This window comes from Aedes albopictus, chromosome 2 (assembly GCF_035046485.1).
Source record: "Aedes albopictus strain Foshan chromosome 2, AalbF5, whole genome shotgun sequence".
Classification (NCBI taxonomy): domain Eukaryota; kingdom Metazoa; phylum Arthropoda; class Insecta; order Diptera; family Culicidae; genus Aedes; species Aedes albopictus.
Window position 1 is genome coordinate 60,032,993 of NC_085137.1, and position 12,475 is coordinate 60,045,467.

General features: G+C 41.8%; 1 protein-coding gene across 1 annotated transcript; it reads right to left on the minus strand.

Moving 5' to 3' along the window:
- Window positions 1–167: 167 nt before the first annotated feature.
- Window positions 168–11,949, minus strand: LOC109407326 (DNA excision repair protein ERCC-5 homolog). Its single transcript, XM_019680319.3, has 5 exons — window positions 11,669–11,949; window positions 11,442–11,617; window positions 9,627–11,105; window positions 1,347–2,565; window positions 168–1,275 (listed from the first exon to the last, which is right to left on the minus strand). The coding sequence occupies exons 1-5, from the start codon at window positions 11,754–11,756 to the stop codon at window positions 263–265; spliced, it is 3,975 nt and encodes a 1,324-aa protein (XP_019535864.3). The 5' UTR covers window positions 11,757–11,949; the 3' UTR covers window positions 168–262.
- Window positions 11,950–12,475: the final 526 nt, after the last annotated feature.

Consider the following 12,475-nt stretch of genomic DNA (forward strand, 5'->3'; position numbering starts at 1 on the left):
ATACCTGATACTATAACAAAAATTGTATTTTTCGAATTTCTGGAATACACACGTGCGATAACAGATTTCCCCGGATCCCAACTATTCACGCCTATGCTCACAAGCTACGCGTCTCAAGGGAAGTCATCTATCATTGCCAAGGCAAATTATGAAGATGTAGATAAAGATTTTCAGTGAGACCAATTACGAACAGTTTTGTATTCATTAATAACAATTGCAACCATCAGTGAAACTGAAACATACAACCTACCTTGGGCAGGAATTACTTGCGCGATTTTTTGACTTTGGATTCGGTTTGGGATTTTTTAAACAGCTCAATTGCTCGTTGTTTGCGGTTTACCATTTCCTCTTCGTCCTTCAAACGTTGCGGAATGGCGGGATTGAAGTCCGGTATCTTGTTCTTGGCAGCTTTTTTTCTTGCTGCCACAGCTTCGTCGCCCAACTTTTCCGCCGATTGATCATTTATTTTGGAGATAATACTTCCAATGTTGACCAAGGAGGTGGATGGTTTATCGGTTTCAGGCTTTTCCGGTTCGGTAGCAGCCTTTTTATTTGCTCTGGGCTTGGATTTCTTGGCAGTGCTGCCAGCAGCCTTCCTACCTCGAGTTTTCTTCGGTTCGGCAAAGTCATCATCGCTATCTTGTGATAAGCATATAACTTCAGAAGATGTCGACTGAGTTGCATCCGGATAAGCAACTTCCGGTTCACCAGCCTTTGGTTTACGCTTACGTGTTACCTTTTTCTTGGGACTCTTGGCCGGTTCTTCCGTAATCTTTCCGGCCATCACATCGACGGCACTCTGCACACGTTTGCTCACCTTTAACTGGTTGGTGGCCACAGCGCTTTGAACCTTGAAATAGTTTTTGATCGAGGCTTGCGATTTCCGTTCGTCCAAACGTTTGATCACCGGCATAATAACGTCGTTGAATTTGGCTTGTGGCCATCCAAACTTTTGTTTGGTAAAATCCCGCAAACTTTCAACATCCGGATAGCCCCACGAGAAAGGTTCCTTATTGCTGTCAACCGTGGGAAACATGTACGCCTCTACCACTCCGGAACTCGGAAAACCCTCGGTAAACTCAATGTTCTTCAGTTTAGACTTGAGGGTTATCCGGGTACCAATGGAATTGTTACGGCCATGGTTCCACCAGTCGCGAAATTTTCGCAAGCCAGAGAGGAGTGACATCATTTCGGATGTTTCACCATCCTTTTCCGGTGTGGCGGGGAAAGATGCGAGAATTTCCATAGCCGTGACCGCCCCGATACCACTGATACCTGTTAGATAATAAAAGATCACAAAAAGATGATCAATAAAGAACAATTCAAATGAACTTCAAAACACTCACCCGTAGTGTAATCGCTGCCCACCAGCAAAGCCAGCTGGATCAGCTTCTTCCGATCCATCTGGAACAACCGCTCGATGCTGTCGGCCGTAAACTCTAGCACCAGCTTCTGCTGGTTGAAGAAATTTTTGTACACCGTCTGCCCGCCAAACAACCAGATATCGCTATCGTCCGTTATGGTCCCATCGGTGATCTGGATCTGATTGAGGAAAGCACACTGCGCTTCCGCTTCCATGGGTGCCACAATGTACGGGACACCGAACAGCCGCAGCAGCTGCATGCAATCGTCCTGCATCTGTTCGGTAATTGAAGTGCCCAGTCGGGACTGTCGATTCTTTTCCTTCTCCAGTTCCCGTTCGGTTTGGGCGAGATTCAGGGCCATCTTTTTCAGCTCCAGCGGGGTTTTGTTTTCCTTCAAATTGTCGGCCATATCGATGATCATGGTTTCAGCCGTTGGAGCCGTTGGACCTTTGCTAGTGGAGGGTATCGGTTCCGGCTCCGGGAACAACTCTTTGGACACTTTCGTGGATTTACCAGGGGTTCCCGATTCGAATGGTTTGTTTTTCTTTGATGACGAGGTAGGTGTTTTGTTGACGAAGAATGGCTTTGGAACATTGGGAACGTCTTCTTCCGGTTCGGATTTCTTGGAATCGCTGCCAGGCGTGCGGGCCACCACCAGGTGTTCAAGAGTTCCTTTTTTAGGAGTGCCATAAACGGGTTGCGCTGCGGTAGTCTGCTTTCCAGGTTCAGGTTCAGTTTCATTGGATTGTATTACATCGGCACAAGACTGTTCCGATGCTTCCAAAACTTTTTGTAGTGCCTTCATTGGTGAATATCCCACGGTTGCATCGCTGTCCTCGTCATCCGAGTTGGCTTTAGTACGTTGATCTTCCAATTTATCTGGAACATCTTTCACCAGATTGTCGGTCAGCTCGATTTCGTCCAAATTTATTACTGGGGGTTGTGACTTCAGTTTCTCTAATTGCTGTTTCACAATGTCACGCACATTCTCCGGTTTGTTCACCTCGTTGTTACTTTCTTGTATTTTTTTGACCGGAATTAACTCGTCATCTTCTAGTGGAATACTCAACGCGATATCATCAAGGTTTATGGCTGGAGCAGCTTTGAGCTTTTGAAGTTCTTCCTGTAGTCGGGCATTGATGTCGTCAACCTTCTTGACCTTGATGCCGGGAATCTTGGGTGCAACTGGTGGTTCCGTCTTCTAAAAAAAACACAAAAGTATGCATTTAGCGCTATTGACATTATGCACAGAGTTTTTGAGGTAATAAGGCGATGTGCATTATAGTTTGCTCAATAAACTGTTACTTTTGTTAGTTGGGTAATGTAGGAATACCAGCGCCGGTCGCGTCCGAATGAAGGTCAATTGACGATAGGGAAGGAAGTGATGACGATTTTCGCTTAGGCCAATAACCGAGGAATTCTCTGCGTTACTACGAAAAATCACTAGGAGTTTGGATACGGGAAGGGAAGATGTGTTAGGGGCTTTGTCTTGGTAAATAAATAGCAATGAGCCATTCGTCAGATCACTTGGTAATATTTAAATAACTTTTGGTAAATAAAAGAAAATCGGGTTAAGTACGGTTCCTTTGAATTCCACTAAGAATTTGCATCCTTTGACAGATACGTATTTCGACCTCAACTGTAAGGTCGTCTTCAGTGTCTTGTACTTGACTCGACTCAAGTCGAGTCAAGTACAAGACACTGAAGACGACCTTACAGTTGAGGTCGAAATACGTATCTGTCAAAGGATGCAAATTCTTAGTGGAATTCAAAGGAACCGTACTTAACCCGATTTTCTTTTATTTACAGATATTCCCCTAACAAGCCTAGGTTAATCATCATAACTTTTGGTGTTATGCGACTTTACGCTTACCGTGCCTAGGAATGAATGGTTAGGGGGTCTTATAAAAACCTAATCGCAAACGGAGCCTGTGGAGTACCAGGGCACCCTCCACAGTATTTGCCCTTACTGTGCTAACCGGAGCAATAGCGCGGTGGACCTTGTGTTTCTCCGAGACAATCAGTTGCCCTTCTTCAATCTCATACTTGAGGCTGAATAAGGGCGGGATTATGAAGATGTTATTAATTAGTTTAAATTTTCACCTATATGGTTTCGCATATTACACAGTGTATTCTGTGCATCCTCGCCTTTGGCGCACTCAAATCGATACCGATCTGGCTTTATTGTTGCTGTGATTGTTAAGAGTTTAATCTTGCCTAGTTTCGGTAGTGGCTACGGTTAGGATAGCTCAGATCAATCTTCAGCACAAAAGAACAGCAACGATCAATCTTTGTAGACTTATGCAAAATAGTACAGCCTAAGTGGCGTTAGTCCAAGAACCTTACTTTCGGAAGGAGAATTTTTATCTAGGAAACCTTGTGAGTCCGGTGTTTGTTACTTTCAGTAAAAATGAAATGACAAACTCACGTGTCATGCCTCGAGCATGTGTGCTTGTCAACAACGCAATCGTTGCTACACTCATCTCTGAACTAACTACTAGAGATGTATGTGCTATCACAATCGATGTATCTGTTGGAAACCTCAACAGGAAATACGTTTATTGTTCGGTTTATTTACTGCATGATGAACCATCCCCTACGGATGCTTTCAAGCAAGTCATTGCATACTGCACTTCAAAAGGTCTTCCGCTAATTGTTGCTAGTGATGCTAATGCTCACCATATAATCTGGGGCAGCTCAGACATCAATTTGAGAGGCTCCAGTTTGATGGAATACTTAAGTAGTACAGATCTTGAATTACTTAACATAGGCAACCGTCCAACCTTCATGATATCTGGTAGAGAGGAAGTGTGAAACATAACGCTTTGCTTCAGCAGAATTAGTCACGAGCTGACCAATTGGCATGTGTCAGATGAAGAATCTTTATCTGACCATCGCTACATCTTGTTTGAACATGTGAATGTTACTTCGCAAACTTTGCGTTTCATGAACCCCCGGTCAATCAACTGGGATCTCTTTACCGATTTGGTTGCAGCCAAATTTCATGGATACTCACCATCAATTGACACTCCAAGTGATTTAGATGATGCCGTTGATACTACAACGGCCTTCATCATGGAAGCTTTTGAAGAAGCTTGCCCTCTGCGGTCTGTGAAGACCACAAGAGGAACCGCTTGGTGGAACTCTGATCTGGCGAAGCTCAGGAAACAATGTAGAAAGAGTTGGAATAGACGACGTTCGGCTGGATCGGAGGCTTTCAGGTCGGCTCGCAAGGCCTACCAAAAAGCTCTTCGGCCTGCTGAACGATCCGGCTGGAAAAACCTTTGTACAAATGTTTCCAGTCTGAGTGAAGCCAGTCGATTGAACAAAATCCTTGCAAAATCTAAGGATTTTCAAGGGAACAAACTTCGTCTGGCCTAATGGTGATTTCACTTCCTCTGATGAGGAAGTTTTGGAATATTTATTCAGTACACACTTCCCCGGATGTGTGGATATTACATCTTCGGATGAACCTGATGTCTTTTCTTGTAGTTATGATTCTTTAGCTTCGGCTCGGAGTATCATAACTTTAAAATCGATTGAATGGGCACTTAATAGCTTTGCTCCTTTCAAATCTCTTGGGGCAGATGGGATTTATCCTATTTCGCTTCAGAAGGGATTTGATCATTTCAAACATGTTTTAAAACAACTACTTGTTTGCAGTTTTGCTACAGGGTATATTCCCAAATCCTGGCGGGATATTACTGTAAAGTTTATTCCGAAAGTGGGTCGCGCGTTGTATGAAGAAGCAAAGAGCTTTAGACCTATCAGTTTGACCTCTTTTCTTCTGAAATGCTTAGAACGCATAGTCGATCATCACATCCGTGATGTTTATCTGGCCAATGTGCCTCTTCATGTGAACCAACATGCTTACCAATTTGGAAAGTCCACTGTGACTCTTTTACACAAAGTTGTTTACGATATCGAGAAGGCATTCGCTCAAAAGCAATCCTGCTTGGGTGTTTTCTTAGATATCGAGGGTGCCTTTGACAACGTGCCTTTCGATGCCATATTGGAAGCCGCACGGGGTCATGGCATATCACCTATGATTTTCAGTTGGATTCACCAAATGCTCAAAAACCGTCAAGCGGCGATTAGGAAATTGAGTGTTTGTGGATGCCCCCAAGGGGGAGTCTTCTCACCACTTTTGTGGAATCTCGTAGCAGATACGCTATAGAGGCAACTCAATAATAGCGGTGTTCCTACTTATGGTTTTGCCGACGACTACCTAACATTGTTAGTCGGTATGTGCATCAGCACCCTTTGCGACCTGATGCAAAACGCTCTTCAGGTTGTTGAGGCTTGGTGTCGCCAATATGACCTTTCGGTAAATCCGAGTAAAACATCTATTGTTCTTTTCACGGAAAAGCGAAACCGTAATGGTGTTCGACCTTTACGTCTCTTTGATTCTGAAATCAATGTGACTGAACAGGTAAAGTACGTTGGAGTCACTCTTGATTCCAAGCTTTCTTGGACACCTCATGTTGAGTTCAGAATCAAGAAAGCTTGTATGGCCTTCGGGCAATACCGGCGAACCTTTGCTACAACTTGGGGTCTAAAACCCAAGTATATCAAATGGATGCACACAACTGTTGTTCGTCCAATATTGGCCTATGGATGTCTTGTGTGGCAAAAGAGCGAAGTGAGAACGGTCAAATCAAAATTAGGCCATCTCCAAAAGATTTGCTTAATGGCTATTGTGCTCATTCTGCGAATGGAGTGACGTGAGAAAAGTCGGAGTCGTATATCAAGATGAGGAATCCACTCTCGAATGGAGTGACTCGCCGTGTAAATCAAATGGAGAGTCACCTCATTCGAGTCGAGATTTCTCACCTCGATATACGACTCCGACTTTTCTCACGTCACTCCATTCGCAGAATGAGCACATATGTCTGGAGCGTTCGCTTCAACTCCCACGGCAGCGCTCGAAGCTCTCTTTCACGTTTCCTCACTGCACATCTATCTCAAACAAGAAGCACTTTCTTGCACTTACCGTCTATGGGTACTCGGTTTCCTAGAGGAAACTCCTGTGAACCACAGTTCAACACACACCTCGTTGTTTCCACTTTTGGTGAATTGGGACAAAGTTGTCCTTGCACCAAGTGATCTTACAATTGCTTGTAATTTTCCATATAGGACATTTTCCACGAAATTCCCTTCTCGGGAAGAGTGGGCATCTGGTTATCGGGAGAGAAGTATTTCAAACGGCATTGTATCCCGGGTAGAGGTGAATAACAAACCAATAACTAAAGAATAACATATTTTGTCATCATGTCTAAATTAGCAATTCTTTAGTTTTTTTATGAATAGCTCAGGATGACACATAAATAACAAAACATGCTATCATTGTAAAACTTGTTATTGGCGAGTTATTGTTGAATATTATAATAACATAATAATAACAAATATTACTATCATACTATCAGCCATCATATCAAAACAATAACATTTTTTACAATCATAATAAAATTTAGTATTATTTTGACATTATTTTTGCTATTATTTTATTATTACAATGGCAAAATAAGTTATTCTTTAGTTGTTATGCCATAGCAATTTAGTTATTATTTTTGTTATTTTAACTCTTATTTCAAACAAACTAATGGCAAATTTTGTCATTTAAACATTCTATTTTAATGGTAAAATTTGCCCTTCATTTGCCATTTCACTCTACCCGGGATGTTACACTGATGGCTCCCTTCTCGAAGGTTGAGCAGGTGCTGGTATTTATTCTTGTGAGCTAAGGTTGCATCAGTCTTACTCACTTGGTAGACAATGCACCGTTTTTCAGGCCGAAATTTTTGCTCTTATGTGCGGAGTGCAATCAGCACTTCCCGGGTAGAGTGAAATGGCAAATGAAGGGCAAATTTTACCATTAAAATAGAATGTTTAAATGACAAAATTTGCCATTAGTTTGTTTGAAATAAGAGTTAAAATAACAAAAATAATAACTAAATTGCTATGGCATAACAACTAAAGAATAACTTATTTTGCCATTGTAATAATAAAATAATAGCAAAAATAATGTCAAAATAATAATAAATTTTATTATGATGGTAAAAAATGTTATTGTTTTGATATGATGGCTGATAGTATGATAGTAATATTTGTTATTATTATGTTATTATAATATTCAACAATAACTTGCCAATAACAAGTTTCACAATGATAGCATGTTTTGTTATTTATGTGTCATCCTGAGCTATTCATAAAAAAAACTAAAGAATTGCTAATTTAGACATGATGACAAAATATGTTATTCTTTAGTTATTGGTTTGTTATTCACCTCTACCCGGGTTGGAGCACTTGCTTTGGCCAACTCTATGTCGAAGATAGTTATCGTTTGTCGAACTCAAATCGAGGAGCTCAATTCAGCAACACTGTTCACCTTGTATGGGTACCTGGCCAGTCTTCCATCGCTGGAAATGAATTGGCTGATGAGTTAGCTCGCACTGGAGCATCACATGACTTCATTGGCCCTGAGCCAGCTATTCGGGTATCCAAGTGTTGACACCTGGGCTGCCACTCAGCACAAACAATACTGGAATAGTTTGGAGTCATGTCGTCAAACAAAATTGTATTGTACTGAGCCATCTCCACGGGTGGCGAAGTATCTAACAAATCTGTCTAAGCATAATTGCAGCATGCTGGTCAAAGCATTGACTGGCCACTGCCGACTCAGTTATCACATAGCGAATATTCAGCAAGCTGATTCAGTTGCCTGTGATAGCTGTGAATTCGATTATGGAACTTCGTATCATTTGTGCTCATTCTGCGAATGGAGTGACGTGAGAAAAGTCGGAGTCGTATATCGAGATGAGGAATCCACTCTCGAATGAAGTGACTCGCCGTGTAAATCAAATGGAGAGTCACCTCATTCGAGTCGAGATTTCTCACCTCGATATACGACTCCGACTTTTCTCACGTCACTCCATTCGCAGAATGAGCACAATTTAATATGTAACTGTCCAGTTTTTGCGCAACTGCGTTTCCGACTACTCGGAAAACACTTATTAAGTGAAACTGACTTCAGAAACCTGAATCTTCAGGACGTTCTGTTGTTCTTGACCCGCTGTGGTAAACAGCTAGGGTGCGGGCATCGGTTTTGGCCAGTCTAAGGGAAATCATTTTTATAAAAACAACCAGTAATGCAATGAAATTAATCAATGCGTTAAATGTAAGGTTTCGATCTATACTTTATTAGAAAAATGCAGAAATCAAGCTAATACTTGGTTTTCGTATTAAAAGTGGCACTGGCCAAAATAGAGGCACTGCCGCAGTTTTGGCCATATTCTCAGCTTTGGTTTCTATTTTGGCCAATCACGTGTATTTCTTATGGGAGTGGCCAAATTAGAAGCACCCTGGCCAAAATAGATATATGGGAGTTGATTTTTTAAGAAAAAATATTTTTTTCTTCCAGTTTTTAATCAAAATGTATGGTTTTCACAGCTGTAATCATCATATTATATTAGAATCTACTAGTAAAAAATAAATTTATGCCGATTTAGATCGTAACAGGCTAAATACCGCACTATGGCCAAAACTCCGGGCTGGCCAAAACTGAAGCTTCTACCCTATAGGCTCTCTTTACGCTTTATACGTTATCACAGTGCTCTTCTCAGGGCGCTGTTTGAACCCATTGTGGTACGCTTTTGCGAGTATGACGATCCTATTCCCTTACCGTGCCATGCCCTAATACCGTGACCTTAAGGATGATCTTCACTTAAAATAGCCCTGTAAAAATCAATAATCCATGTATCTTGATTTTTCAAATGCTATATTATTGCTTATTGTGTGTATTATGAATAATAAATATGATTAATGGAATTCCAAATGTTTAATCCATTGTTAAAATCAAAATTGTAAAACATAGCATTGTTCCTAATACCGTGTATGTGGCCCGCATACATTGGTGGTCCTTTGAATCATCACTATATCAATCATACTAAGTTCATACTTAAAAGAACCTGTGCGTCAAACGTTGCCTAGAGGTTTGTGCAATTGATTCATGAAGTAAAAAGTATCAATAATATTTTGGGACCTAAATGCAATCCAAAAAATCGCCTGGAGCGAGGATTTGTTTTTTTTGCTCCATGCTACTGGTCACAGTGACAAACCCGAACAGGAACAATTCTCGGATACTTATTCAAAACGACGTATCAACATAGGGTTTGCATGTATTATACGTCGTTTTGAAAAAGTATCCGAGAATTATCCAAATCTAGAAGTATCGGCCCTTCATACTATTTGCAATATACTAACCTTAGGAATAATTGTAGCTTCAGGTTGTTCTCCTGCATCCGCAATGTCCTTTGTATAAGCCTGTGCCACTTCCAACGATTTCCCCTGCCCTGATTTAATCCCAACGTTTTTCCCAAACACATCGGCAAAAATATCTTCGTCGTCCTTCGTCCCGATCTTGGTCTCATCGATCACAACTTCCACCACCTTTTTGCCGTCCTTATTCATCTGCAGATCCTCCAGCCGGAAATCCACAACCGTACTGTACAGTGGCTTCAGGTGATTGCTGGGATTCAACGGTAACAGAATACCCGGTGTCATATCATCTAAATCGTCCGTCGGCACGTCAATGAAATCCGAATCAGTATCGGTGTCTGATGAAACGAGTACTTCTCCCACTTCTTCCTTGTCTTCCGGGGCGTCCGTTCCTTTCAGTATGGATACCGAATTGTGGTTGAACATCTGCGTAAACGATTGCTCCACCTCACCCGGATCAACATCTTGCGTTTGGTGGAGCAACTCTCGGAAGTCGTCATTTGACATACCACCGTATTCCAGCATATAGTCTCTAGCCAGAGTCATGGCCGAGTTGCCGAGAGCTTGCTTCTGCTGTTTGGACATTTGGACTTCATCCTGTTCGAGATTTATCTTTACGCTGGGGTCTTCGTCTTGCATTAGGGACATTTTGATCGCCAACTGAAGTTCTTCGTCCATTTCCTTATCGTCCAGAACGTCTATTACTTCCGACTTCGCAGAAGTACTCCGGGATAGCTTCGGAGGCTTTGGAGCGTTCTTCTCTTGTTCCTCCTTGATTTTTGCCTTCTCAATCGCCTTCTGTACGTCTCTGACCAGCAAAAACCGCGTATTCTCATCCGAAGCGATCTTCTGCGCTGCCTGACTAGAAGAAGTGTCCACTCCCTCTTCAGAAAGAAGCGCTTCCAGCTCGGCCAGTGAGAGACACTTTCCTCCCATTTCCTTCTCGGCTTCCTCCAGTTCCACCTGCACCGCACGCCGTTTCAGCAATCGCTTCATTTGAAACGACGAGAAATCATTACTCTCCACCGGAAGTTCATGCAGCCGTCCCCACGAGCTTTGCTTCCGGGTCTCTTTGATGTCGTTTAAAATGTCATGTCTCACATCTGCCGGCAGGTTCTTGAAATGCACACTCGTCACATCAATGGCATTCAAGTTCAAATGATAATAGCTTTTGGAAGTTTTTTCGTCCCACGAGCTGCCACTTTCGTCCAGATCGGTATGGGAGCTATCGGCAGCACTTTTGAACGGTGAATCCTCTTTCAAGGGTGGCAGTTTGAACATCTCATCGGGTTCGTCCGTTGTTTTGCTGCTGTTTCCGGGCTTTTTTGAGGGCGAAACCAGAAGACTGGTAGCTGACCCCAGCGCCTGCTGAACGACCTTTTCCTTGGCCAACGTTTCCAGCAGCAATTGTTGCAGTCGATCGGCTTCATTGTGATATTTGCTCTTGCTTTGATTGCGCTTGGCCTGGAAGAAAGATCAAAAATTAATAATTGTAATTGTTTTATTTATTCATAACGATAACCTATTGGATGTACCATATATAAGGTCAAGGAAATTGCAGTTTGGATATTCAAACATTGTGACAGAGTAATAAATTAACAGAATTACGAGTTTGACAATACAAAAGTGAGTAATGGAAAAATGAAGGATAGTAATCAACATCATTGTCATGTATGGATTTTTTCATCTAGTCTTTTAACTTCTACATTAACCCCAAATCCTAAAACAGGGCCTTTTCAATGTCAGTTTTCAAAATCGACTATTGTTAACAATTGTGGAATAATTTATTTTGCGACTTACGATAGTCTGCTTTTTCAGTACTGGAACACCACCGTCAAACACAAACACCGGCTTGATACGATAGTACATCAGCTTGCACAACCTGTGAAACAACCCCAGGATGTGTGCATTTGGAAGCGAGCTTCCCTTTGAATCTTGGAAGCCTTTTATGACCTGATGCAACCAAATTGATATATCTAAAATATTAAATATAATTAGATAATTTCATACATCTATATGTAAGATACCCACAGCGAGCACCTTGTTCTCGAGCGTCTCCAGCGGAACCGGTTTGCCCGATTGTTCCACCAGTTTCCACAAACCCGTAACTCCCATCGCGGGTCACTTTAATTCTAATAACACGCAATGGTGAAACGCTACGCGTACGGATCACGATTAGTAATAAAATAAAAAGCTTTTTCGATCAAAATCACATCTTTTCACGGAACAAAATTAAAATTCTGTAGCAAAACGCGCCAGTGGTAAACTCTTGTGTTTTCTTGAATGACATGAAGGCGACTGACGGACCGACCGAACCACAGATCAAAACAATCGTTGTTCATTTCTAGCGCTCTCTCTCACTGCGTGCTCGTTTCTCTCGCAAATGGTATTCATCCAAAACAGTGACAGGCAGGGTCAAACTAATTTTAATTTAGGGGTATTTAAAAACTCAAACTAGTAAATTTTCTGGGAACAAAGAATGGTTTTTTTTTAATAAAGTGTAAGCGAACTCTACTCTACTCTACTCTACTCTACTCTACTCTACTCTACTCTACTCTACTCTACTCTACTCTACTCTACTCTACTCTACTCTACTCTACTCTACTCTACTCTACTCTACTCTACTCTACTCTACTCTACTCTACTCCACTCTACTCTACTCTACTCTACTCTACTCTACTCTACTCCACTCTACTCTACTCTACTCTACTCTACTCTACTCTACTCTACTCTACTCTACTCTACTCTACTCTACTCTACTCTACTCTACTCTACTCTACTCTACTCTACTCTACTCTACTCTACTCTACTCTACTCTACTCTACTCTACTCTA

Excerpts from the sequence above, each read along its gene's own strand:
- LOC109407326 (XM_019680319.3), bottom strand. The coding sequence starts at position 11,756 with ATGGGAGTTACGGGTTTGTGGAAACTGGTGGAACAATCGGGCAAACCG. Across the intron at positions 11,106-11,441 it reads TACTGAAAAAGCAGACTATC|GCCAAGCGCAATCAAAGCAA; the intron begins GTAAGTCGCAAA and ends TCTTTCTTCCAG. Across the intron at positions 2,566-9,626 it reads AAGCTACAATTATTCCTAAG|AAGACGGAACCACCAGTTGC; the intron begins GTTAGTATATTG and ends TGTTTTTTTTAG.